We start from the raw sequence: 26,233 nt of genomic DNA, 5'->3' as shown, positions 1-26,233 counted from the left end.
GAGGGGGAAGGGAGCGCGGTGGGGGCTCTGCTTGGTGGGAGGAGCGTGGGCGGCAGGAGGAGGGAGACAGACGGGCGTGCGGGGGCGGAAGGGCGCAGGCAAAGGGGGGAGGCGCCGTCTGCATCCCAGGCAGGTGGCGGGGGATGTGAGGCTGCAGGCACACAGTGGGGAGACTCGGGCATCTGTGTAAGGGGGTGGCCGGGTGTCTGGGCGTGAGACCAGCCCTGACGCCGTGTTTTAGCGAGCGTGTCTGTGGCTTGGTGATTCTGTATGTGCCAGTGTGTGTGTTGGTTGTGTCGGTGTATCCAGCCCACTTCCCCAGACCCCACGCCACCTTCCGCAAATCCAGTGTCTTCCAGTTTCTTCAGTGTCTCTCCAAGCCCTGCCCTTACCTTGCCAGGCCCCCATATTCCGACTCGGTCTTTTCCCAAAGCCTAGCCCACATTCCCCTTAAGTGTCCTGCCATTTCTCCAGGTTCTTCCTCCTACCCACAAGCCCCACCCTTTCCCTAGTCCCGCCCCAAGCTCCGCCCTATCCCCTTAGGCCCCGCCTTCTTCCGCCGTCCTCGTCCAGTTCCTTGGGTCCCTACCCAGACCCCATCCATCGCCTTAGGCCTTGCTGCTTCTCCATTTCCACAGGCACCGTCCCACCTCGATCGGACCCTCCCCTCTCTCCTCAGGCCACATTCCATCTCCTACTAGCTACCAATTAAATCCTCTACACTCCTCTTCCCAGGCCTCTATCCTACCTCTTCTCCTCTCTCCTCACCTGGCCCTTCTTTCTCGGGTCCACCCTGTTCTCAAACCAGCCTCTTTCTCCCACGCCCTTCCCACGTCCAGTCCCTTCCTCTTGGCCCCGCCCCGTCACTCCTGTCTCCTCCCTCCTCGTCCCTGGCCCGCCCCCTCTGTGGGCCGTGCCCCGCCTCCCCAGCCCTCCCCAATCAGGTCCCGCCCACTACCCGACACGCCCCCCACTGCCCAGGGCCGGCCCTGGCCCCGCGACCCCGCCCCCTCTCGCGGCCCGCCCACCGGTCGGCCGCGCCCACGTCTCCGGCCCCGCCCCATATGCCCGCCGAGCCCCATTCCCCCTCCCCGCTGCGGCGCGCTCACATGGTCTCGTCGTCGCCGAACTCCAGCTCGCCGCACGCGTCCTCGTAGTGCACGCCGCCGCCGCGCGCCGTGCCGTCCACCGTGCGGTACGGGAGGCGCACGGTGCCCCGCGCGCCCGAGCTGCGCACGACGCGCACGTCCACGGTGCCCATGCACTCGCTCACGTGCAGCAGGCGGTCCTGGAAGGAGAATATGCCCGCGTGGTCGTCGTCCAGGATGGTGACGGTGGCCAGCAGTGGCGCCACCAGCCGTCCCTTGGGCCGCCCGCCGCCGTCGGGCTCGAACATGCCCTGCGCGTCGCCCACGCGCAGGTTCAGCAGCCGCACGAAGAAGTGTTCATCCTCCTCAAAGATGTCGTCGTCTATGATGCCGATCCGCAGCTCCTTCTGTGTCTCGCCCGGCTTGAACACCAGCGTGCCCTCGCTGTGGCGGGAGGGTTGGGGGGGTGGGGAAGAAAGCGGTGAAGGTGGGTCAGCGGCTCTGGGAAGGAGGGGAGTCAGGGCAGGCTTCCTGGAGGAGGGAGAGGCGCCACCGAAAACTCCCAAGTATGAGGGTGGACAGGCATTAAACAAATAATACTGAGGATGGATTAGGGTGGGCTTCCTAGGGGGGAGAGTAGGGGATGCAAAAGGGGAACAAGACCGAGGTAGTCCCTCCCTCGTGGAGCCCATGAGGATTAGGAGCGCCAGCATTAAATAGATAATGATGACGATGAGATCAGCGCCGGCTTCCTGGGGGAGTTTCTAGTGGACAGGAGTGCTCCAGGCAGAGGGAACAGCGCATGCAAAATCCCAGGGTGGAGACAGCCTGCAGTGTTCCACAGCCACACTTCTCAAACCTTAATGTGCACACGAATCACCTGGGAGATCTTGCTAAAATGCAGATTCTGGTTCAGTGGCTCTGGGTTTCAAGACTGCATTTCTAAGTTGCTCCCACAGGATGTGGATTCTCCCATAGGGTACAGGGACCACACTTGGGAGTAGCAGGGATGTGGGGCCCAGAGCTGACCTTTTCACACTTCTGATGAAAACCCTTGAGTCTTCCTGGGTACCCACAAGAGAACATCCACACTCCTTAACTTGGTGTCATTCATTCATTCATTCAACAAATCCTCCCTGAGCACCTTCTCTGTGCCCTGTTCTGGGTGGTGTTGGGAAAAGAGCAGTGAAGAGGCCTTGTCTTCACAGGGCTCACCGCACTCACAGCCCCGTGGGAGAGCCATATCGTGGTGACAATTACACATTTAATAATTACTGTTCATTCATTCAACAAATATTTACTGAGCAGCTGCTGTGTGCCAGGCACTGTTCTTAGTGTTGGGGAAATGGCAGCAAAACCAGATCAGAGGGGCACTTGGGTGGCTCAGTCGTTAAGCATCTGCCTTTGGCTCAGGTCATGATTTCAGGGTCCTGGGATCGAATCCCGCATCGGGCTCCCTGCTCATCGGGGAGTCTGCTTCTCCCTCTTCCTCTGCTCCTCCCCCTCTGCTCATGCTCTGTCTCTCAAATAAATAAATAAAATCTTAAAAAAAAAAAAAAAAAACCAACAGATCAGAGAAAAATCCCTACCCTGGTGGAGCTTCTGTTCTAGTACAAGAGATGGGTAAACAACAAACATATAATAAAATGTCAGGTGGTGATGGTGCTATGGAGAAAAATAGAGAAGGGGTGCCTGGGTGGCTCAGTCGTTAAGCATCTGCCTTCGGCTTGGGTTGTGATCCAGGGTTCTGGGATCGAGCCCCGCGTTCTGGGATCAAGCCCCGCGTCGGGCTCCCTGCTCGGCGGGAAGTCTGCTTCTCCCTCTCCTGCTCTCCCTGCTTGTGTTCCCTCTCTGGCTGTCTCTCTCTCTGTCAAATAAATAAAATCTTTAAAGAAAAAATAGAGGAAAGCAGAGGAAGGAGGTTAGGGAGTGAGAAGGTGTTGTGTTAGGACGTCAGGGAAATTTTTCCTGAGGTGATATTTGAGCAGAGACTTGAGGGAGGTGAGGGAGGGAACCATGTGGAGAATATCTGAGGAAAAGTATCCCTGGCAAAGGGAACAGCCAGTGCAAATGTCCTGAGGCAGGACCAGCTTGGAGTATTTGAGGAGGCTAGTGTGGCTCCAGTGGAGGGAGCAAGGGAGGGGGGAGGGCGATGAGGGAGATGACATCACAGAGGGAACAGGGCAGAAGTCAGGGACCCCAGAGGGGACATTGGTGCTTACTCCAAGTGGGGTGGGAAGCATGGGAGGCCTCTGAGGAGGGGAAGGATATAAGCTGGCTTAGGTCTAAATGAGCATCAGTTGTGTAAGTCTCTGAACATATGTGAGATGCTCTATAATGGGGCAGGGGAAGAAATGAGATGATGACATCAGAGTAATCAGAGAGAAACTTTGAGGGGACAGGGAATTAGTGGGTTCCTGGCAGGGCTGTAGGCATCAGAATGACTCTGGGATGTAAATGCACCTTGAAAATCTATAATTTCCCCTCCCAACCCATCCCAGCCTGCACCACTGGCACCATTTCTGAAAGGTGCTATATGATCCATGAGTGTTCTCTATCATTACTGTGATCACTTTCATAAGAAAGAGGTCCTGGGCTCCACTTCTCTGAAAGAAGTCCAGCTCTGGGGGGTGGGGGGAGGCAGAGGGACCCCGAGGTTCTGGCAAAGAGGTAGAACCAGATGACAAGCCTGGAGTAGACAGGTAAGGGGCTCCCTGTGGCTGCAGCCTTCTGCTCAGGAGACGCTGTCCATGGTGGCTGAGGCACCCAGCCCAGGGAGCCCACCTGCTCTGAGCCGGGTCGGGCCGATGTGCTGGCTTTCTGATCTCGGGTGGTAGGATTTGCAGCCCTCTGAACCTCAGGTTCCTCATCTGTAAAGTGGAGCTAATAACAATGTCTACCTCGTTATGAGGATCGAGTTATAAGGCTAGGGAAGCACTCAACAAAATTTAGCTAGTGATATTTGTATATTAAGATTAGAATCTTAGGGATGCCTGTGTGGCTCAGTGGGTTAAGCGTCTGACTCTTGGTTTCAGCTCAGGTCACGATCTCAGGGCCGTGAGATCGAGCCCCACGTCGGGATCCTCGCTCAGCGCAGAGTCTGCTTGTCCCCCTCCCTCTGCTCCTCCCACTGCTCTCTCTTTCTCAAACAAATGAATAAAATCTTTTTTAAAAAAGATTAGAATCTTAGAATCCTAAAGTCATGGGATGTTAGAAATGTAAGCTTAAGTGGGGATTTTAGCACCATCTTTACCAAATGGTTAAAGTGGGCATCACTAGTAGTAGAAAAGGCAGGTGTCATGGGCCTCCTGGTATAATATGCACCGAGGAGGACTGCATCACTTGCACGAGTTCTGACCAAAAGTGCATCACCTGAATCTAATCATGAGGACACATCTGATAAACCTAAATTGAGGATTGTTCTACTAACTGCCCTATCTTCAAAAGTGTCAGGGTCACAAAAGCCATAGAGAAGTGGAGGGATTGATCCAGACCGAAGAACTCTAAAGAGACATCACAACCATATGCAACATTTGGGTCTGGACTGGATTGGAAAAGAGGGAGGGGTGAAAACACAGTCACAAGGATGTTACAGGGATGACCGGGGGGAAATGCAAACAGGGACAGCAGACTGGGTAATAATATTGATTCAGTATTACACTTCCTGAGTGTGGCAGTTGGATTGTGACTGTAGGGAGGGGGGTGTCATAAATCTTAGCAGATGCACACTCAAGTATTTATGGGTGAGTGGTCATGCTGTCCGCAACTCGCTCCCATCTTGCGCCACAATGATTAATACTAGTATATATTAGGGAGAGTGAGTGAATGCAAAGAGGACAGAAAATGAACAATCGGTAACTCTGGGCAAAGGTTATATGAGGGTTCACCAAACCATTTCTGCCGCCCTTCTGTGGGCGTGAATTTTTTCAAAATAAAACGTTGGGAAGAAAAAGAACATAAGGATTTTAGAAACCAGGTATGATAGAAATATAGAAGACGGACTTGTGTTTCAGCACTGGATGCACAAACTCTGAGAAGATGAAAATCTTAGAACCAGCAAATCAGAGACTGGTTGGGGTGCGGATTAGAATACCCAAATGTAGGAATCCTGGAATCTTAAAACTTTAGACCCTTAGCATGTTAGGATTCCAGAGGTTAAAACTCAGAATCTTGGAACAGCTGTGCTCTTTCAGTGCCTTGGAGGTCATATTTAATTTGGGGAAATTGAGGCCCACGGATCACCCTAATCCATATGATACCTGTGGGCAAATCAGAAAATGGCTTCCCTTCTTCAAGACACTATTTCCACGAATCAGGACACTGTCATAATAGACATACAAATCTACAATGTCTACTATGTGAATAGAGCTTTCTTAGATGTGGTGCTCTCATGCAGTGCACAACCTCAATAACTGTACGTGACATCCCTGATTGCCCACACTGAAGCAGGAACTTGCTTAAGAAACAGGGTCCGGGGCTAAACTTGGACTGGAACCCAGGTGTCCTCCCTCCTAGTCCTGGACCTAAGCTGCATTGATAAGTGATGCCAGGCCTGTGACTGTCACCTGGGATAGGAGAGCAGGGACAGGAGAAAGGTGTCAACTTTCCCTAGCTTTTTGGTTCCATCACTGAGCAGCATATACTCCTGCACTTCAGACATCTCAGTACTGAGGTCATTTGCAGGTGAGAAAGGTGCCTCTGATCCCAGCAGGTGACACCCATCCTCACTTCCTTTTGCAAAACCTTTGGTGGGGGAAGTTGCAGACTAGGGGTGTGGGTAGGAGAGGAAGGGTGAAGAGGTTGAGTGACAACAGGCCCCAGTATGGTGAATGCCTTTTCTTCAGTCGAAGGAGGCTGGGAGATGTGGGATGGTAGGGAGAGGAGGGAGGGGGTTGGTCATGGATGACCAAAGAGATCCCACACTACAGGACGACAGAACAAAGATCCTGAGCCCCACTCAGGAGAAGCAGAGTGCAGGGAGGGCGTGGGTGGGAGGGTAGGAGAAATGAATGGAGATGGGCAGATCAAAGGATCTTGGACGGACCCGAGATGGAGGGAATGACCTACAAATGCCCAAAGCAGTAGAAAGATAGGAAGATGTGATCGACAGAGGCAGGGGAGGCTGGGCTATTGATGGTCTTTGCTGGGGCACAGTGGTGGAGCTGAAGATCTGTGAAACCCAGAAACTCAGACCCAGAAAGAGAAGAGTTAAAGGGACAAGGGACTGGCTGCTGCAGGAGCAGAACCAAAGATCTGCGACCAGGTCCGCTTCAGCTTTACTCCGGAAGGAGGATGAAAGGGAGGTATGGCAGACTGCTTGGCAGGTGGAACCCGAGAGAAGCTCAGTCACCAACACTCTCTCCCGTCCTCTGCTTTAATTTCTTCACAGCTGACATTTTTCTGTCTTCAGTGTCTACTCCCCAGTGGCCCATCTTTCCCATGAGAATGTCAGCTGCGTTTGGGCAGAGACTTGATGTGTTTCGTTCACTGCCTGTCTTCATGGCCCAGATCTGTTTCTGGCACATAGCAGACCAGTGAGAAATGTTGGTAATTATAGGGAACTACGACAGACTGCACATCGGTCAACAAACTACACTGTAAAGCTATCATTCTTGAAAGAGTGTGGTATGGACAGAAGAACTACAAACAGATAAAGAATTTTGTGGGTCACACGAGGATAAAGTTATCTTGTTTACTGTTCTGTGTTCCTTTTTTTTAGGGGAGCAGAAGGAGAGGGAGAGGGAGAACCTTAAGCAGGCTCCACACCCAGTGCCCAGCCAGATGGGGCTCGATCTCACGACCCTGAAATCATGACCTGATACAAAATCAAGAGTCCTAGGCTTAACCCACTGAGCCACCCAGGCACCCCTACTATTCTGTGTTCTAAAGATAGTACCCATAGTAGGTGCTCAGTAGGAATTGCTGAAGGAGGGAAGATCACAGGTCTGCTCAAAAAGGGGGAAGGAGAGGGACAGGGGGCAGGGAGACACAGGAGGGTGCAAAGGTCGGGGGGGGGGGCTTCTTTATGGTGCCACCGAAGACCTGGGGATAATTTGGGTACTGCCTCTCCCCTCTTATCCCATTTAATTTTCTCACATAGCACTTATCATCACCTGATATTTTTATCTGTTTAATAGTTCATAACCTAATTGCAACTTGAGGGTAGGGACCTTAGCTGTCTTGTTCACCATGATATACTCCCAGGTATACAGCAGGCGCTCAACAAACACTTTTACTTTAGTAATGGTAGGTGTGTGTGTGGGTGGGGGGGTACTTGTCCTAGCAGGTAACGCTACACATAATGCAGCTGTAATAATTAACACAGGGTGGTGTCAAGCACTAAAACCCGCAGGTAGATCGTACACATGGGAGACGGGACAGCCGTGCTATCTGGCAAATGCTAGAAGGGTGTGCGGTACAAAGAAGGCTCTGGACGGTGAATGAATGAGTGAACAGTGAATGAACGCCGCAGGTCCGCGCACGGCAAGGTAAGGACGGATGCGCGCTGGAGGCAGCGCCCTGAGCGTGGAGGCTGCGGAGGCTGCGGGACCGCGGCGCCTCCGCCCTGCGAACGGCCAACCCACCTGTACTCATAGTCGGAGCCGGCCTTGGCGGAGCCGTCCTCCGTGCGGTAGTCCACGTAGAAGGTGCTGTTGCCCTCCCCGCCCTGGCAGGTGACCGACAGCAGCACCGAGCCACAGTTCTCCAGGCAGTGGTAGAGGCTGGGCTCGAAGAAGATGCGGCTGGCGCCGTCGTCCTCGTCCTCGCCGGGGCCCTCGCCGGGGGAGGCCCTGCGCGACGCGTCCACCGCGTGTCGCCGCAGCACGTTGCCCGCGCCCGTCATCAGCCGCGTGGCCTGGATGCGGTAGAAGGCGCGGCTCTTCTGCTGGTGCAGCAGCGCGTAGTAGTTGGCGATGCCCACCAGCTGCTCCAGGTCCTTGTCCGGGTGCTTCTGCTTGAGGTCCTTGAGGATCTGGATGACCTCGCGGCGGCTGGCGTCCAGCTCGCGGGCCTCGGCGGGGCTCGGGCCCAGGCCGCCCACCTCGCCCGGCACCTCGGAGCCCACGAACGTGCCGTCCAGCTCGATGCTCTTGGGGGGGTCGCCCTCGGCGCCGATGATGATGCCGCTGCGCGGGTCGGTGCGGTAGCGCTTGTACACGTACTTGTAGAAGAGCAGCCGCTTGTCGGCCATCCAGGCGAACACCACGCACACCGGGAAGAAGACGAGGGTCAGCAGCGCCTCCCACACCTGCGGGCGGCCGCGCGGGTCAGGACCGCCGCGCCGCCAGGGGGCGCGCTCGCCGCCCCGCCGTCCGACCGCCCCCGCGTCTCTCCCGCCCGGCGCTGGGGTCCCGCGGTCGCCGGGCGCCTCCTCCGCCCCCCGTCCCGCACCTCCCCGCATCTCCCCGCATCTCCCCGCATCTCGGTGCCTGCCCCGCCTCGTCCCCTCTCTACTTCCCTCTGGTGTCGGCTTGTCTCTGCCTCTCCCCATCTCTCTCTCTGTCTAGGTCGTTGTCTCTCTCCCTGCCTCCGTCCCATTTGGTGTCGGTCGGTTTTTGAATCTTTCTTCCTCTCTGTCTTGTTACCTCTGTCTCCTTGTTCTCCTTTTATTTCTTTTGTAGATACCCATCTCTCTCCCTTGTGAGATTCTTCGCAGTTTCTCTCCCTCCGCCTCTTTCCCGGTCTCCTGATGCATGCATCCATCGATCCATCCACCTTTCATCACGCTGAGAACCATGCCCACCTAACCCAGTGCCAGGAACCCAAACACCCTCAGCCGCCACTAGGGGACAGACAGGTCCCCACCGCGTGGTCTCAGCCCCCCTCAAGGGGCAGAGCCTGTGTCCCTTCCTGCCTCTCTCTCCCTCCATCTTTTTCTCCCTGCTCCTTTTCCCCTCCACCCCTCCTCACCTGGGACGCGGCGACTTGTCCAAACCCACCCATCACCCAGGGCCTGCTCTCTGCTCAACCTCTTCCTAAAGCTCCCTGATTCCCCACCCCCACTCCCTCCGCCCTCCCCTCCCCCACCTCCCTCCCCCTGACCAGTGACTACAGCTTTTGCCAGACTCTCCTTCCTTAGAATCTGTTTGGCCCTTAGGAAAGAGACTTTGACTCTAAAAGAGGCACAACTTTGGCTCCTGTCACAGCCTCTCGCAGCAAGTTCCCATGTTTACACGCTACCTCCCCAGAGAGACAAGGCAAGGCTGAGTTCAGATCCTGGTTCTAGAAGAGGGAGGTCTGGCTCAGCCTCTTGCCTGTAAAATGGGGGTGTCCCCAAGACTGAATGAGCTTATGTACCCCTAACACTTAGCACTGTCAGTTCCTGACACATGGAAAATACTCAAAATGTGAAATTAACATTAGCGCTCATTGAGGCCCAGGACTCGGTCTGCAAGCAGTTACCTTTCTTATTAAAGATAAGGAAGAAACGATTAAAGATTATTTACCATCAGATGGCCCCCAGAGGTGTCTTTAAAATGGGCCCGGAAGGGAAAATATCTTTTCAGATCCAATCCCCACAACCCCTTGTCGCTGTGTTTACTGACGGCTCAGAGAGAAGGGCAGGACTTGGAAACAGAGCCTCACAAAGCCACCAGGCAGGTCTGTCAAAAGAAGCCGAATTTTCTACACGAGCTGTAAAATGAACTCTGGCCTTGTGTTCATTGCGCTGGCCACTGTGTATATTGCAGGGGATTCTCCTGTAATCAGAAGACAGCCTCGAACCCCTAAGATTTGCTTTTCTCCCGCAGGTAAATAAAAGGCGATTCTAGGAGACTCACATCTTCCTTCCAGGGCACCCACTGCAAATGGGCATATGGATGGACTTGCCCACCCTGGGAGGGAAGTAAGACAGCTTCAGTGGACAGGAACACCCCCAAGGGGGGGTTGTCTCCAAATTAGGGTCCTTTATGGGCTGCCACCATGATTGGGGTGGGAGATCTGGTCCAGCGACTCACGGGGCAGTCCCACACAATACAGAATTGTCCCATGTCCTGCCTGAGCTCAGAACCTCCCTCTGGACACTCGCAGTGGCGAAACACCTGCTTTTCTAATAATTGCAGTCTGGAACGCAGCTCTGTTACATGTATATGAAGTATTTTCCTAATGCTTTAATATATGCTGAATACGCTTATTTTTAATCTTGTAGCTACCCACTCCTCTGCTCAACTCCTTGCATGGAATGTTTCCTGATCTTTTTCTTTCTCTTAAACCCAAACTTGTTCAGTAAAAGATGGTGCTGGTATCTGGTTCCCACACCATGACTTTTAATGTAGCCATGCTGAAGCATTTACATGTGGAAATGCACATTGTTCTATCAGAGACTACTTTCTTTTATATCACAGTTCAGCCACTATACGGACTTTCGGAAAGCCAACAGCACAGGCAAGTTCATTAATGGGAGGAATCGCTCACATTTACTCTGTTCTAGGCTTGCTGTTCTGAGCCCTTCCATATGTAATTTATTTGATCCTCACACCGCCCTCTGGAGTCAGTGCTATGACGATGCCCAGGTGACAGGTGAGGAAACTGAGGCACCGACAAGGTGAGGAACTTGTCCAAGGAAGAGCTAGGAAGCAGCAGAAGTGGGGTTTGAACCCAGCGTGCCTGGGTCCAGGATCCACGCACCAGACTACTGGGGTAGAAGGCCTGTCTCCTATCATCTAAGAATTTCACATCAGAGTAAAGGGATGTAACAAAGCATTTGCTAGAAAAAGGGAGCATGGGTATGAAGGGTCAAGAACCAAGGGCCCAGTCTAACCCCTTCCATGGTTCAGATATGAAAACTGAGGCCCAGAGAGGGTCCGGGCTTTGTCTGAGGTCACACAGCACCTCTGGGAGAGAATCCAGAGCCAGACCCATCTCACTGCCCCAGTTCGCTGTGTTGAGGAGGAATTGGCACCATCTTGGTCTCATGCCAGTTCCCTCCCTTACTTCATGAAAGTGTCTCATAATTCTGGCTTCCACATTACTCCCGAATGGATCCCCCATGGTGACTTCTCCACCCAGAACTGTGACATTTTCTACCCTGTTTTCTGAGTCTGAGCCTGGCTCCTTCTCAGGGGGATCTCTCTCCTCCACCCCCATCCTTACCCACCTGTCACTCATGGTATCTAAAATTCTCTTCATAGTTTTGCTATAAATCCTCATCAAAGAGCACTTTGAAAACCTAAGTCAGTCTACCATCCTTTCTAATAGCGCGTGAGAACCGTGTGACGGTTTCTTCTGTATTTCTCACCATGGCAGCCAGGAGACTCGGCATTATAGTCGTTAGTCAGTTGTGGTAAAGATCTCTCTCCCTCTCTCATCCCTGTCTCCTGGTGCTACCATCTCTCCCTTAGCTCACCTGCGGCTTCTGGTCCCTCCCGTCTGCTTTTATATCACCTGCAAAGAATTTTTATACTTCTAACTTCAGCTCCTTCCTGGAAAGAGACTAAAATTGGCAGAACCTGACAGATACGCGCGGAGAGATTATACACATGTGTGAAGGAATTCTGGGTAGCCTCAAATAAATTATGCATGTGTGTGAACGAATTAGGCCAGGCCCATAAATAAATTATGCAAATGTAGATGGCAGTCATGGGGTTGTGGGAAATGAATTAGGCACATGTTTTAAAGGAAGACTAAACAGAATGTGGTTAAGACAGTGGACAAATGAGAGGCAAATGATTATGGGAACGTGGGTGTAAATTATGGAGCAGTGGGGCTAAATTTTGTCTCACTCTTGGAATAAATTATGCAAAGTGGCCTTTGCAGTGGACTTGGGCTTATACCTACGTTGGATTGGATTGCATATAAATTACAGTACAGTGATAAATTATCCTACCATCAGAAATCAATTATGAATAATGAATTATGCAAATCACAATTGCATATCTGGCAAATACAGAGCTAGTTTACCAGATGTGGGCCTACGTCTATGCAGGCCCATGGATACATTATGCAAATTGTACCAAGTTACCCAAGTTGATTAGCACTGTCAGAAAACACAAGGTTGGATTATGCAACTGTGGCATGAATTATGCAAATGCAGGCGGTCTTATTATAAAGGTGGGAATAAATTATGCAAGACAGGGAGTGGAAGAAAACATGTGAACATACCTGGCAAATACCTGGCTAGACCATGAACTGCGTGTGGTATGCATTACACAGATCATAAGGACTCTGTTAACACATACGGCACCATTGTGAGAGCTAAAAGGGGCCCCTTCTGGATGGATATATTGCAAAATGTCACCCCCCTCTGGGCGGAGGAGCCCTTTCCAGGACCTGCAGAGCCATCCAGACATGGCTTGGGCACACTCAAATGGACTCCAGCCCCAAATTGCCTTCTCCAGCCCAATGCCCTTGTGCAGTGTGTGACCTGCACAACCATACCTGGCAGCCCTCCCAGATGTAAGCATGCATTTCTGCAAATACATGAATCGAGTCTCCAAGCCCAGGGAGCCACCCCTCTGGATTTTGCAGACATACATGCACCAAGGAGGTGTCCATGGGTCCTTGCTCACCTGGACCACACCCGGGGAAAAGACGGCAAGGATGAGATAAAGCCAGACGTAGGCGAAGATACTCCAAGAGGCAGTGACAAAGAAGACTCTCAAGTGCTTGATCTTGCGGCTCTCACCGGCTGGGATGACGTAGATGCACACAGCAATGACCACAAACATGTTGAAGGCAGCACTGCCCACGATGGTGCCCGGGCCCAGCTCGCCCGCCTGGAAGTTGTGACCGCAGACCTCGATGACAGACAGCAGGATCTCAGGGGCTGAGGAGCCCAGGGCCATGAGCGTGAGGTTGGACACCGTCTCGTTCCAGATGCGGACGGTGCCCACGCTGGTCTCACCGTTGGCCTTGGTGATGGTGATCTCCTTCTCCTTTGACGTGATGACCTCGATGGACGCCATGAAGCGGTCGGCAATGATGGACACACCCAGGAACATGTAAACCATGGCCACGAAGTAGACCACAGCTCGTGCCGCCTTGTCACCCAGCGACGGGTCATCGGGCTCCCAAACGGGCAGCAGGACCCCCGGCTGACAGCGGTTTGAGCCCTGGCAGCCCCCTGTGCTGGTATCACTGTCATTGGCGGGGGGAGGCGGCAGGGAGGGGGTTGGGGTGGCTGCCCCTGAGCATGGGGGCGTCCCCAGGAGGAGTGCAAACCCCACTAAGGCCAGGGGAGCCATGGAGGGTGTCGGGTCCTGTGGGGGAGGAGGAAGAAGTGTGGGTGAGGGGCACGGACCCCTCCCATTCGCACAGGAGCCAAGGCTTCTTGGGGGTAGAGCATGGGGGACAAGCAGAGGGCTGATAGGAGGAGGATGGGGGCAGAGGGAGATGCAGAGAGACAGAGAGGGCCAGACAGAGACTAAGAGAGAAAGATAAAGACAGAGGAGAGTACACGTTGCTCTCACCACCTTGGGGAACTAGAGATGAACATCCCGTGTCCTAGGACTCAGCCGTCCCCCTCCCAGGTACACGTGCACCCGGGAGCCATTGGTCCTGTGTCTGCCAAAAGACACATCCGAGAATGTCTAACAGCTCCCGTCTTGAAACAACCCAGATGCCTCTCAGCAGTAAATGGAGAAGCCCAGCACGGAGCACTCACACTGAGGAATGTTATAGGCCCTGGAAAGGGAAGGGGCTGCTGACCCACCCAGCCACACAGATGAATCCCACAGACGAGGGAGGAATGAAGCCAGGCCCCAAAGAACACAGACTGAATAATTTAGCGGGTGAGGCGAGGGGCTGGAAGCCGTCAATTCATTAGGCAAGTCTAATGGTTTCCAAATTGACCCTCAGAGGGCTCCTGCTTGGGGTCTGGGATGTCTGTCTGCCTGTCTGTCTGAGCGGGACTGGGGAGGGGCTGCTGTAGGGTCTCCCACTCACATCTTGCCCTGCAATGGCGGCAGGTGTCTCTCTCCAGTACCCCCTATGTCTCTGTGAGGTGCCCAGGTCTTCAGCAGCTATGACGAGGCCCCGTGTTGGGCTTTTGGTCTCATTTGTGGGTTGTGGGGTCTCTACAGTTTCAATACTTCTCCAGCCTCTGATTCTGGGTTTGAGAGGCTATCTCTGTGTCTTGCCTCAGTTCCCTTTAAAAACGCAAACCAGGGGCGCCTGGGTGGCTCAGTTGGTGGGGTGTCTGCCTTCAGCTCAGGTCACGATCTCGGGGTCCTGGGATTGAGCCCCGTGTCAGGCTCTGTGGTCAGCGAGGAGTCTGCTTCTCCTTCTCCCACTGCCCTTCCCCCCAGCTCATGCTCTCCCTCTCTCAAATAAATAAATGAAATCTTAAAAAAAACCCCAAAAACCCAAGTCAGTTCACATCCTTCCTCTGCTCAGAACCCTCCATGGCTCCCGACTCAGTCTCAGCCAGAGTACCACAGCCCTCGCCCTGGCTCATAAGGTCTCACATGATCTGCCCCCCTCGTTCCCTCTCTGGCTTCATCTCCTCCCCCTTGCTTGCTTGGCCCCAGCCACCTTGAGGTTCCTCACATACTAGACAAGTTCTTGCCTCAGGGCCTTTGCCCCTGTTGTTCCCCCTTCCTGGGACACTCATCCCCACAGATTCACCCTCTCTTCTCCAGTTCTCCACTCAGACACCTTCCTGAGCTCTCCATTCAAAACGACGCCACCCCACTATGGGGAGTCCCTAACCAGTTCCTGGATGGAGAGGGCCAAGGCTCAGAGGTCAAAAACTCGTTCAAAGCTTCCAGCACCAACTCTGGCTCCATTTCTCTCTCCAAGAGTGGTCCAAACTCCCAGTTCCCCTGCCCGACTCTTGCATTGCCTTGGTAACCCAGTAGCCTATAAAAAAAAAAGGGGGGGACTGACAGAAGAAGGAGGGGCCCTCTGAGCTTGCACCTCCCTGATCGCTGTCTTGCCTCAGTTCTCCCGGTAACTTGCATTTCTGTCCGAAAGTTCTTCTCTGAGTCTAACCCACAGCCTGCCCCCAAAACACGCCCACGTACTCACGGGCAGGGAGCTGGCTCCTCTGGGGGAGGGAGGCAGAATGTTGGCAGAACTTCCCTGAGGAGAGGAGTGTGTGTGTGAGTGTGTGTGTGTGGGCGGGGAGAGGGGGATTCTTAAAGGGCCACTGCACAATTAGCCCCCTTAGCAAGGCCCCTAATGATACGTCTAATTAGCAGCCCCCTAATTAGCAACAACTTAGGCATAATTACAAACCCACCAGGATCCAAAGCAAAGACTCATGCTCTCTTCTCCCTCCCTTCTCCCAGGCTTTCAGGAGTAACAAGGGCCACCTGGGAGTCAAGAATTCATCTCAAGCATCAAACTCCCTCTGTCATGGGAGGGCCACGGCCTGGAAATTGCCCCGCAAGTCTAACCACCTGTCCCTCCTGCTGCGGTCCTCAAGGGAGACCAGAGTCTGCCAGTGGGTGTTCTCATGCCTGCCCTCCTTGCCCAGGGGCTGGGCAAAGCAGCCTGGCTCAATCTCTTTTCCTGCAAAACCTGGTTTTCTCTCACTGAGGCCTTAGGGGAGGAGGGGTCAGGGAGAGAAAGCACTAGATAAATATTTGTGAAACGAAGGACCAAGAGCTCTGAGCCCTGCCGCCGGGGCCAGCTGGGCTTCCTCTGCTGGAGGCGCCTGCCTATGCCTTCTCCATCCACCAGCAGCCCTGAAACCTAAGCTGGGTTTAGAATCCAGGGGCAAAAGGATCAGGTTGAGGCCAGGGTAGGAGTCTGGAGGGCAGATGGTGGCATCTCTGCATCTCTCCCCACCCTCGTGGGCAGGTGACCAGCTGGGTCAGTGGTGAGCACCCCGGGTCCGCCTCCCGCGCCTCCCAGGGGCTCGGAGACCTCCTTCCTAGAGTGAGACTGCAAGCATAAGGGCGGGGGGGGGGGGTCCAGTCCGGTATGCCAGGTGGGACCTCCTCCCTCCCTCACGTCCCTCACATTGGCAAGGGAGGTGGTGGTTCCTGGTTGTGCTCTGGTGGGGGCAAGGGTTGCCCGCCACCCCTCGGAGGGATTCTGAGGTGGGGACACAGGCTTCTAAACACACCCACTTACTGCTCCAGGGGTGAGCCAGGCTCTCCCAGCACCACGTCCCAGCCTGGGGGTCACACATAGTCTCAGTGCTCAGGGCTATGACACCCTGATGGGTAAATTGAGGTCTGGAGGGGAAAAGAGCACGGCCATGTCAAGTAGCTTCAAATCAGGGGCAGGGGAGGATGGAAACTCAAGGCATAGGACTGCTAAGCTGGTGCTCTTCCAAATCCAGCTGGGCCCCACATGGATACTTGAGGACCTCACCCCATCACAGCCTGGGCTACAGGCTAGGCCCACACCTCTCCCCTGGTCACTCACTCTCGCCCAGCTTCTCTGGGGCCCCCTTCCCCCAGGAAAGAAGAAGATGCACTGGCCAGGGACCTCCAGACTCAGAGGGCCCTCTCGGAGCCCCCAAGGGATGGTGAAGTAGCTTTGGAGAGCCACCTCCACTGAGAGACAGGTCTGAGGCTGGTATGCCATGAGAGGGATGGAGGTGAGGCTGCAGAAAGGACTGGCCTGACTCACCCAGGACCTTAGTGCTGTGCCTGGAGTAGGAAAGGTGCTCAGTAACTGTCAAAGGAACGGACGAGTGAAGCAAGCAATGCACAAATGGCAAAAGAGGTACAGAAGTCAGACTGCAGGAAGGACCGGTCCAGTCTGTATGAAGAGGAATGGGGAGGCAAGATCGGGGGACTGGTGCAGTGTCCACCACAAAGGGTATATAGGCTAGACTGCAAGAAGGACTGGCTTCAGAATGCCAGATACAAGGCAGGGGAGAGGAGAGGAGCTCTGTCCTGGGGGGTGGGGTGGGGTGGGGAGGGATGGGGCACAAGCCAGCCGGGAGGATGGGCGGGAGCTCAGCTGAAGAAGGGAGAGGAGTTTGGGGGACTCCGCGCCTTCTGGGGGAGCCCACTCTGTGGAGTGGGGGTAATCTTCTTCCTCCAGGTCTCCCCCTGGCCAGGGGCAGGGACGAAGGTGTGTAGGAGGAGAGTTAACCCACTACCAGGGAAGAGAGAGACAGAGAAACAGAGACCACATACCTACAGAGATGGAGAGGAGGGAGAGGGGCAGAGAAGAGAGAGGGAGACACCCACAGAGACAGAAACACAGGAGAGCAGAGACGGGAGAGAGAGACAGAGACACACACACACACAGATGGTGAAAGAGGAAGGCAGAGAGAAAGAAACCAAGGACTTAGAGACAGAACCCCGAAAAGACACAGAACAGACCCATGCACAGAGGAAACCAGAGGGACAGAGGTGCGAGTAAGGGACTGAGAGACAGGGACACAGGGAAAGGGACTCAAGAGAGGCAGCCAGACTCTGCAGGACAGGACCCCCAAGAGATGTGGAGAGACAGAAAGATGAGACCCAGACGCAGGAAGGCGGGGGCGGAGGGAGAGAAGGCGAAGGGTGGCTGCCCCAGACAGGCTGGGGTGTTCTCGCCCCGTCAGTGCCCAGGAGGCACCCCCTCCTCAGCCCGCCATGCTCCCTGGAACACAGGAGGGGCTGAGGATGTTGGCTGCTGGTGGCGCCCCCAACCCACAGAAGGGACTGGGTATCCCTACCCGGGATATGCAGCCCCCCAACCCCCATAAACGAGCTCAGGGAAAAGCAGCTCCTGGCTCCTCAAATGTCCCCCTCCACCCGCCTGGGACAACACCATCCTTCCTCCACGCCCCCCCCCCCCCACAACGGAGGGTCTCTTACCTGCAGCTGCAGCTTGGAGCAGGTCCCCCTAGCACTGGGCTGGCAATGGTGGGTGACTCCACCCGAGAGAGAGAGAAAGAGAGAGAGAGAGAGAGAAGCTGGAGACTGAGAGGGAGAGCCAGGGAGGAGGGGAGGGAGAGGGGATAGAGGGAGGAGAGGAAGAGGGGGGAGGGACACGGGGGAGGGGGAGTCAGGAGAGAGGGAGGAGGAGGGACGGGGGAGAGTGCTGGGAGGGAGGAGGAGGAGCCAGAGACAGAGAGGAGGAGGAGGAGGCGGGGAGAGGGGAGGCTGCGGCGAGGCGGGGGGAGGCTTGGGGAGGGGCCTGGAGAGAGGAGGTTGGGGGGGAGCCCAAGCCTCCCACCCACCCTTTCAGGTTCAGCACCACAGACAAGGGACAGAGGCGGAGGGTGCTTTTGTGTGTGTGTGTGTGTGTGTGTTTTGGGGGGAGCTTGGGGGTCATTCAGAGGCATCCTTCCCCCCTCCCCAACACACACACACTCTGATCCATACAAGGGCCAGAGAGGCACGAACAGCTACAAATAGTTACAGGCTCACAGAACCAGGGGGAGGGCAAGAATGTTTAACCAGTCAGATCCAAATTCACATGCTGTGCCTGCAGACATAACCTCGCCAAGCAAGCCAGAAACAACCACAAAGGCACCCATTAATAATAGTAACAACAGTTGCCATTCATACCGCCCTTACCACCTGCCAGGCGATGTTAGAAATTTTTTTTGGTAAGTGACTGACAGGTGTTGACACAACTAGCCCTTCTAATAACCCTGTGAGATAATGCTATTAGCCTCATTTTACAGATGGGGAAATTGAGGCACAGAGTGGCCAAGTGGGGCTTCAGGCTCCACAGCCTTAACCACTCCACTGTGCGCTGTCCCAGACGGAGGAGCAAGTGAGAAGTCAGGCAGCGAACCCGCAAACGGCCAGGCGGGGGGCTGAGTCCTGAAGATACAAAATCCTGAGCCCTGAAGTGGACACACAGGTGCACATACATGCCCGTGAGCACACGCTTCACAGACTCACACCACTGCTGACGAAACTCACCTAATCCCATGCCGGGGTCCCACTCCCACCCAGGACGGCAGGCGGGCAGCAGGAGGGAGGAGACCCCGCCCACGCCAACAGTCCATGCCCATCGCCAGTCCAGGCTGGACACCCTTGGGCGGGCTGCCAGGAAGAGGGAGGCGATTCAGCTCCCTGCAATTTCCCACGCTTGGGCCCAGGATTCTAGGAGCTGACAAGGGTGGCCAAGGATTGGTGGGCTCCTGCCTCCTAAAAACCCACCAGGTGGCTTGGTCTTCACAGTCAGTGTGGGTGGTCAGACTGTTGGGTGGACTTCCTTGGTAGGAGGTAGACGGATGGCCAGAATGACTGTGGTGTCTGCCCCTCTGCACTGGGAAGCAGGAGTACCACCCAAACCCTGCCCCAGGGAGGAAAAAGCCCACCCTCCCCACCAGCCTGGATCCTGCTCGGGAATTAGTCCCCAGCCCCCTGCCCCAGACGCTATTTCTGGCCTGCGGTGGGGGAGGGCGAGAGTTCTCCCCGTTCCTGCCCTCCACTGGTCCCGGAGATACAGGCCTCTGCTTCCTTCTCCCTTGCCCTAGCCGGGGCTGCCAGAGGGAGCAAATCCTACAGCCAGCCCAGCCTTGGGCCAGGGAAACCAGCCCTGTCTCAAACTCCCTGGTCACTGGATCCCCTGGGCTTTTCAATCAGATCTAACCTTGGTCCTTTCCAGCATGGCACACCCTGGGTCTCTCCCTCCTGGGTCTCATCGCGGTATGCCCCACTGGGATCTAAACTCAGTTGCTTTCTGTTGGGGTCTAACCTTGGCCCTCGGCACAAGGTCTAACCACAGTAATTTCTGTCCGGGGTCCAACCTCAGCATTATTCATATGGGGGGCGGGGCTAGCTTCAAACCCTCTGCGGCAATTTGACCACAGCTTCCCACGGCAGTCCTTCCCACCTGTATCCTTTCTTTTGAGGCTTAATTTCTGTATTTTTCCCACTGGGGTCTAACCTCAGATCCAGGGCACCACACTGGAGTCCAACCTCAGATCCAGGGTGCCCCACTGGGGTCTAACCTCAGATCCAGAGCGCCCCACTGGGGTCTAACCTCAGATCCAGAGCGCTCCACTGGGGTCTAACCTCAGTCCTTTTCCTTGGCTTCTACAATCTCTTCCACGTTGGTTTCACTTCAGCCTTTATAGCAGGGCCTCATTTCTATTCTCTGAGGTCTACACTATGATCTCACCTCAGTCCCGCTTCTAGGTCTAACCTTGGATTTTCTCTCCCCATATGCCCCTCTCTCCTATTCTCCTGGGCGATTCCAGCACCCAACACCGAGCCTGGCACAGAGCAGGTGCAAACACTTGCCAGAATGAAAGAATGAAGACAAGTCAAAGTCCGCTTCCTCTGGACATATAAATAATCATTGGCTGACCAATTCTCACTGGGGGCGGAAGGGGGGGGTCGGGTGAGATCATCCCATTTTCAAACGGGGACACTGAGGTACGAGACAGGGGTGCGTCAGCCAGAGTTGCAGGGCACAATGGGGCAGAGCCTGAGCAGGAACTCCCAGCTCCACCATCCTGGGGGGCCTGGGGAGACCATCCCCTCCTTCAGGAGGCTTCCCCACCATGAATGGCTAGAGGCGATTACTCCAGTGAACTGCCCCTGGGCCCGGGGCGGGCAGTGGGTGGGAGCTCAGGAGGCCGAGGTCTCAGGGCCCCAAACCAGCCCTGTCCCCAGGCCTCTGCGACTGATGTCTCCTCTGCTGTACTTGATGCCGAAGCCGGGTCAGGACCAGCTCCGACGCCTGAACCAGGCTGTGCTGTGGGAAACAAGAGGAGGCCCAGTTGAGACAGGGCAGGAGGGGCGCAGGTTGGACCATGCGGGAGCTCGGCTGCGGCGGGAGGTTGGAGAGCAGACCAGCATGTGGGGTGGGAATGGGTCTCTGTGATGGGGTGAAGTTAGACCCAAGAGGATGGCCTTCATTGAATTTCCAGTGGGAGGAACAGAGCCTAGGCCCAAATGTATGGGTGTGAGGTTAGAACTCAGAAGGGACAGGGAAGGACCGAAACATGGCAGAGACACTACATTGTATGGGAGTGAGGCTGAGGTTAGACCACTGCGGGGGGGGGGCGGGGGGGGGGGGGACAAAGGTGAGACCTTGACAACAAAGGATAGGCTAATAAGGCAGAGGAGGGGGGCGCCTGGGTGGTGCCTGAATGCATGTCCTCGTGGGGCTTCTCCCGTCCCCTTCCGTGTTTCTGGGGAGAGCATGCCCTCAACAGAACAGGTGTGTCAAAGCCCCCAGCCCAGGCTCTGCTTCGAGGGGAACTGAACCCAGGAAGCCCGGCTACCTGCAGGATGTGCACGCCCTTCAGGGAGACCACGGCGAGCTCCTGCAGCCCATCCCCAGTCAGGTCCACGTGCGCCATGGCCAGCAGCGGGCTGGAGAAGCCTCGCCGCCACAGCAGGCGGAATCCGCGCTCGGCCTCGGGGAGCCCGGACTCTGGGCCGAAGTACTTGTAACAGAGCAGCTCCTGCGGGGGGGGGGGGGGGGGGGGGGGGTCACATGGGGAGGCGGGGCAGTGGGAGGGGACAGGCGGTGGTGGTCCCATTCCCCAGGTCCCACCTGCCCGTAGGTGGCCACCAGGACTTCGGGCCGCCCATCCAGGTCCACATCGGTGACCAGGCCACAGAGGACGCTGTCAAACTGGTCACTGCCGGGCAGGAGAAGCTGGTCCTCGAGGCCCCGGCTCAGCAGGTCCCTGAGGGTCCCCGAACGCAGTGGGGAGACTGAGGTCATACCACAGTGCCCGCAGGCCTGGTCTGGGTGTCCATGCTGCTCCCCTTCCCAGGTCTGGGCCACGCTGTTCCTCCTGACGCCCGGACCCCCTCGTCTCCAACCTGGACGTCTCCACATCCACCAAGGGGAACCCAAATCGCTCACTCCCAGACTGGCAACCCGCTATTCCCCAGTAGGGACACCCACGCTGTCCCCTGGAGGCGGGGCCATCTCACTCCCACATGGAGGCCCCATTTTGCCTCCAGTCTGGACGCGCACACGGCCTCCGTGGGGCCGGGGCGGGGAGGGCTCGGTCCCAGCTTGGACACCTGCGCTGCCCAGCAGGGGAGCCACATCTGGCTTGCTCTGGTTCCCGAGAGCAGACTGGGACGTTTTCAGAAATTCTGCCAGCTAGCTGGCATCATGTTGGTGGCTCGAAATCTACTGCGGCGGGAGTAGGGACACTCCAGAAATCGATCGGCCACACGCCGAGCCAGGTGGTAAGCATTTGCCAACTCGCTTGTCCAGGGGGAGTGGGCATCTCGGTTCCCACCCCAAGGCATCGAGGTAGCCCCGACAAGGTCCAGACATTCACACTCCCCTCTATGGGGCACGACCACCTTGACCTGCCCAGCCCTGAACGACCTCCCCCAAAGGGACTTCCTGCCGAGGCCCCTCACCGATACACCACTGCAGGCTCCAACATGCTGGCTACAAGCACGCCGTACTCTTCCCGCTGTGGCCTGTCCATGGTCTCTGCAGAAGGGACACGAGGGGGGCAGGGCCTGAGGCGACAGGCTCCAGGCTCCTCCTCACACCCCCCACTCCGTGACAGGACGAAGACCCGAAGCTGTGCCAGGGAGGGATGCTTTGAGATTAGACCACAAGAGAACGCGGAGTGAGGGGAGACGCCGGGAGGAGGAGCAGATGTGAGGCCAGAGTGGGAGTGAAGACCAAGCCGAGGGGCAGAAGGCAGCCTGCAGAGGTCAGGCGAAAGGAACCCACCGGGGAAGGCCAGGGCACAGGAAGAGGAACAGAGCAACACGTGGGGCAAGAGGGGAGCCCGAGCAGGAGGGCGCACAGAGTTCCTGGGGCGGAGGGGTGCGGGGGGGGGACCTCAGGATTAGATCACAACAAGAGACAGAGTGAAGAGGCCAGAGGGGGGATGAGAGGAAGTCACAGTGTGCCGGCTGATGGTTAGACCGCCAAGGGAAAGACAGAAGTCCAACTCCAGAGAGGGTCTAAGGTTAGACCACTGGGGCAAGTCGCTGAAGTGAAATCTGAGAGCACAGAGGGGAGGGAGGGGGCCTGGGAGCGATGGGGGGGGGGGGCGGGGGGGTTGGACACTTTGGGAGAGGGGCATGAACCTGGGTGTGGGGAGCCGAGCCTGCAGAAGTTGCCCCCCACCCCAGGACCAGAGCTCACCCTTGGGGGCCGAGAGGCTGAACACGATCACTCGGGAGATGGGGCCATCCTGCAGGATCGTCCATGTCTGCAGGACCTCTGTGGGGAGGGGGAGGACTCAGGGCCCTGCCCCCAGCCCCTGGCTCCCGGTCCCCATCCTGGGACCTCACCTTGGCTTCGCTGGTCCACGTGGGCAACTCGGACATAACCACTCTGACAGCCGAGGGCGGAGAGTCGCCGGGACGTGCCAGGGAGGTTGTGGACGTCAAGCCAGAGGACACTGGTGGGCGGGCGGGTGGACAGCGGGGCTGAGGGTGTCACCAGGTACCGGTCCCATGTTCTGCCTCCCCAGGAGCATCCACCCCCTTCCCGTAGACCTGGGAACCCGCTGGGGAGTCTGATTTCTCTGAGGTTCTCTGATTTCCCTGAGTCTGTTTCGTGTTTTCTCTGTGATCACCACTGTTGACCAGCTTCTCTGAAGTCACATCCATGGCCCGAGTTTGCTGAACTCCCCTCCCCTGCTCAGTTTCTTTGAGGTCATCTCCATCCTCACTGCTCCTAAGGGTTTTCCCACTACCTGATTTCTCTGAGGCCGCCTGCTCCAGTCCCCAAAGGCCTCTTTCCAGGGACTCTCTTACCTACTGGTCAGGTTCGTGAGCTCTGGGAAGAGGTTTTCCACGGGCTGTTCTTCAAACTGATGCAGCCCCTCGTTCTGGGGGAACCAAGACCGAGGCCAGCCTCACACCCAGCACCAGCCCATGGCGACCGGGGCAGGGCCCTGCCCACCGCGCCTCCCTCTGCCTCACCTCCTTGTACAGATGAATGGCCGGGTCATTCCCACTCAGGAGAAACACTGTCTCCAGTTGATTCCCGACCTGGACCCTGAAAGCAGACAAATCTAGAGCCCCAGTGTGGCAGAGTCCATGTGTAGAACTGTCCAACCTCAGAATCGCAGAAACCTTCTGTTTCTAGAGCCCTCACCTGCTAGAATCCTCATTCTGGGTGTGGATGCAGGCACGGAACATGGGGCTCTAGTGTTCTAGAACACTAGGACCTCTTTAATCTAGAACTGCGGTATTCCAGAAGTTCTGCTTTCCATCTCCTTTGAAATACTCGAACTTCTAGAAATTGCCACCATGGATATTTGGACTCATAAAATAGCAGAACATCCAAATCCTAGAATCCAGAACATCAGCTTCTAGAATTCTCACCTGCTAGACCAGAGGCTGGCAAACTATGACCTACAGACCAAATCCAACTTACCCCCTGTGGCTGTAATAAAAGTTCTATTGAAACACAGTTACACCAATTATTTACATAGTGTCAATGGCTGTCTTCTTGCTACAGTGGCAGACAAGTAGTTTTAACAGAAAAACTTGGCCAATCACTGTGCTAGACCACTGGTGTTCTAGAATGGAACTCAGAGCTCTAGAGTGGAATTTTCACACTTTGGGATTCTAGAAACCTCACATTCTAGATGGTCTGTATTCTGTCTCCTTGAAATATGAGAATATGAGATAGGAGAAGGACTTTATCGCTACAGAATCTCAGAACTACCAAACTGCAGAATTTTTAAATCTTGGAATCTCAGAGCTTACGACTCTAGAAAACTTAGCATCTCTGGATCTTGCAGGATCCAAATCTAGAACATCAGAACCTCAGAGTTCTAGACGTCTAGAACACAAGTGCTCAATCAGCTCTCAGATTATCTAGTTCAGGGCCAAGGCTAGTCCACAGCCACTTTAAAAGCACAATGCTCTAAAAAACAAAACTAGAGTCTGACTGTCTATGGGCAGGTTTGCTGCCTCGTTTGCTAGAGCCTCCCCACTACGCGCGCGTGCACACACACACACACACTCTCTCTACAGTATTACACCTGCAGCTTACATACTCTGCATGGCACAGCTGGAAAGGAGTGAACTGAAGCTCCAGGTTCAGGCAGCTCTCTGTAAGGGGAGCACACGCAGATGGGCACCGGGGACCTGACAGGCGCCCCCTCCCATCTTCCCCAACCCTCCTTCCCTCGAGGCCACACTTACGGGCTATGGAGTCAAGGTTGTACTCAGAGCCAGGCTCATAGTCGCAGTATATGTTCAGAAAGGGGCTGCCCTTGTCCCCTGAATCCTGGGGTAGGAAACTGGCCTCAGGGGAGAGTAGGGGCAGCGAGAGGGTTTTGGGTCAGGCGCAGCGGGATCGTGAGGAGGAGGGAATGGGTAGGTGGAGCGGGCCTGGATACCTTGATGAACGTGATCCCCACCACCAGGCCCCGCTTTGGGGGTGACTTGTTGAAGGTGTCGATGGAGACAATCTCCGCGTCCACTGGCAGGGGACAAAGTTCACGTCAGGCAGACTCCTGACCCCTATATCCCCAATCACAGTGACCCCTGACCTCTAGGACTCACTAATCTCTGACCATGGCAATTACCATCATCTCTGGGTCCATGTGAATCCCGATCATCGTAACTGTGGTAGGAGGGATCCTAACCTCTGGGTCTGAGGAATCCTGAACCCTAACCACTGACACCAATGCCTCCTCATTATCAGCCTTGATCCCTTTCAGTCACCCTGATCCCATTCTCTCATCACGGTGACCCAGCTCAGAGCTTCAGAAGCCTTCTCAACACCAAGTTCGAGGACCGCCCCCCCAACCCCATGGCGCCACGCACCGGGAATGTAGTTGAACTGCAGCTCCTTGGCCACGGGCCGGATTTTCTGTCGGAGGTCTTGGTAGCGGAAGCCCAGCACCTTGCCTTTAAGGGTGGCGGCCAGCAGCTCCCCGCGCCCGCCAGCGCCGCCCGCCAGCCCGTACACATTGCTCTGCGACGAGAAGCGCGTGAAGCTATCCTCGCGTAGCGGGCAAGGCCCTGCGGCCACGGCCGCCTCGCCCATCACGCCCCTCAACCACTCACCCCCGGCCGCGCCCGCCGCCCGCCCTGCCCCACCCCACCCACCGCTCCCGAAGCGACCTGAACCGCCGGGTCCCCGCACGTCGCGCAGACTGATGACGTAAAGAAGCTGCCGTCGCTGCCCTTTACCAAGATGGCCACCCGCCGGGCCGCCGGGGCTTCCTATATAAGACTGCCTCATCGCGCGTGCGCGCTCCTCGCCGCTCCTTTTCGGAGTCCAGGAGGGGGCTGCCACGGCCTGAACTGGGGAGCTGGTGGGCCTCGCTGTGGGCTCTGTGGAAGGTAGAATAATAATCCTAAAACTCAGTATAGTCCTTACGTGCC

At 55.8% G+C, this 26,233-nt stretch overlaps 2 protein-coding genes across 3 annotated transcripts in view; both read right to left on the bottom strand.

Moving 5' to 3' along the window:
* SLC8A2 (solute carrier family 8 member A2) overlaps positions 1 to 17,929 on the bottom strand; it is a 30,425-nt gene extending 12,496 nt beyond the window's left edge. The window contains exons 1-4 of the mRNA XM_032388043.1: positions 17,795 to 17,929; positions 12,596 to 13,285; positions 7,673 to 8,337; positions 1,110 to 1,532 (exon numbers count right to left, since the gene is read on the bottom strand). Coding sequence (XP_032243934.1) covers positions 1,110 to 1,532; positions 7,673 to 8,337; positions 12,596 to 13,270 — 1,763 coding nt within the window. The 5' untranslated portion in view covers positions 13,271 to 13,285; positions 17,795 to 17,929. The remainder of the gene's footprint in view (positions 1 to 1,109; positions 1,533 to 7,672; positions 8,338 to 12,595; positions 13,286 to 17,794) is intronic.
* A 427-nt stretch (positions 17,930 to 18,356) lies between these two features.
* KPTN (kaptin, actin binding protein) lies at positions 18,357 to 25,934 on the bottom strand. Of its 2 annotated transcripts, XM_032388866.1 has the most exons (12): positions 25,670 to 25,934; positions 25,240 to 25,322; positions 25,043 to 25,127; positions 24,895 to 24,949; positions 23,810 to 23,885; positions 23,642 to 23,715; positions 23,174 to 23,283; positions 23,025 to 23,102; positions 22,280 to 22,355; positions 21,447 to 21,582; positions 21,172 to 21,354; positions 18,357 to 20,639 (listed from the first exon to the last, which is right to left on the bottom strand). In XM_032388866.1, the coding sequence occupies exons 1-12, from the start codon at positions 25,890 to 25,892 to the stop codon at positions 20,529 to 20,531; spliced, it is 1,290 nt and encodes a 429-aa protein (XP_032244757.1). In that variant the 5' UTR covers positions 25,893 to 25,934; the 3' UTR covers positions 18,357 to 20,528. The 2 variants fall into 2 exon arrangements, with proteins under 2 accessions (XP_032244757.1, XP_032244758.1); XM_032388867.1 differs by lacking the exons at positions 24,895 to 24,949; positions 25,043 to 25,127 and having other exon boundaries at positions 25,670 to 25,914.
* Between the last annotated feature and the right edge of the window lie 299 nt (positions 25,935 to 26,233).

The sequence above is a fragment of the Phoca vitulina genome, unplaced genomic scaffold (genome assembly GCF_004348235.1).
Source record: "Phoca vitulina isolate PV1807 unplaced genomic scaffold, GSC_HSeal_1.0 scaffold52, whole genome shotgun sequence".
Taxonomy (NCBI): Eukaryota; Metazoa; Chordata; class Mammalia; order Carnivora; family Phocidae; genus Phoca; species Phoca vitulina.
This window is presented reverse-complemented; position numbering and strand designations above follow the sequence as displayed.

Excerpts from the sequence above, each read along its gene's own strand:
- KPTN (XM_032388866.1), bottom strand. The coding sequence starts at position 25,892 with ATGGGCGAGGCGGCCGTGGCCGCAGGGCCTTGCCCGCTACGCGAGGAT. Across the intron at positions 21,583-22,279 it reads GAGCCTGCAGTGGTGTATCG|GGACCTGCTGAGCCGGGGCC; the intron begins GTGAGGGGCCTC and ends GGGGACCCTCAG. Across the intron at positions 21,355-21,446 it reads TGGTGGCCACCTACGGGCAG|GAGCTGCTCTGTTACAAGTA; the intron begins GTGGGACCTGGG and ends CCCCCCCCGCAG.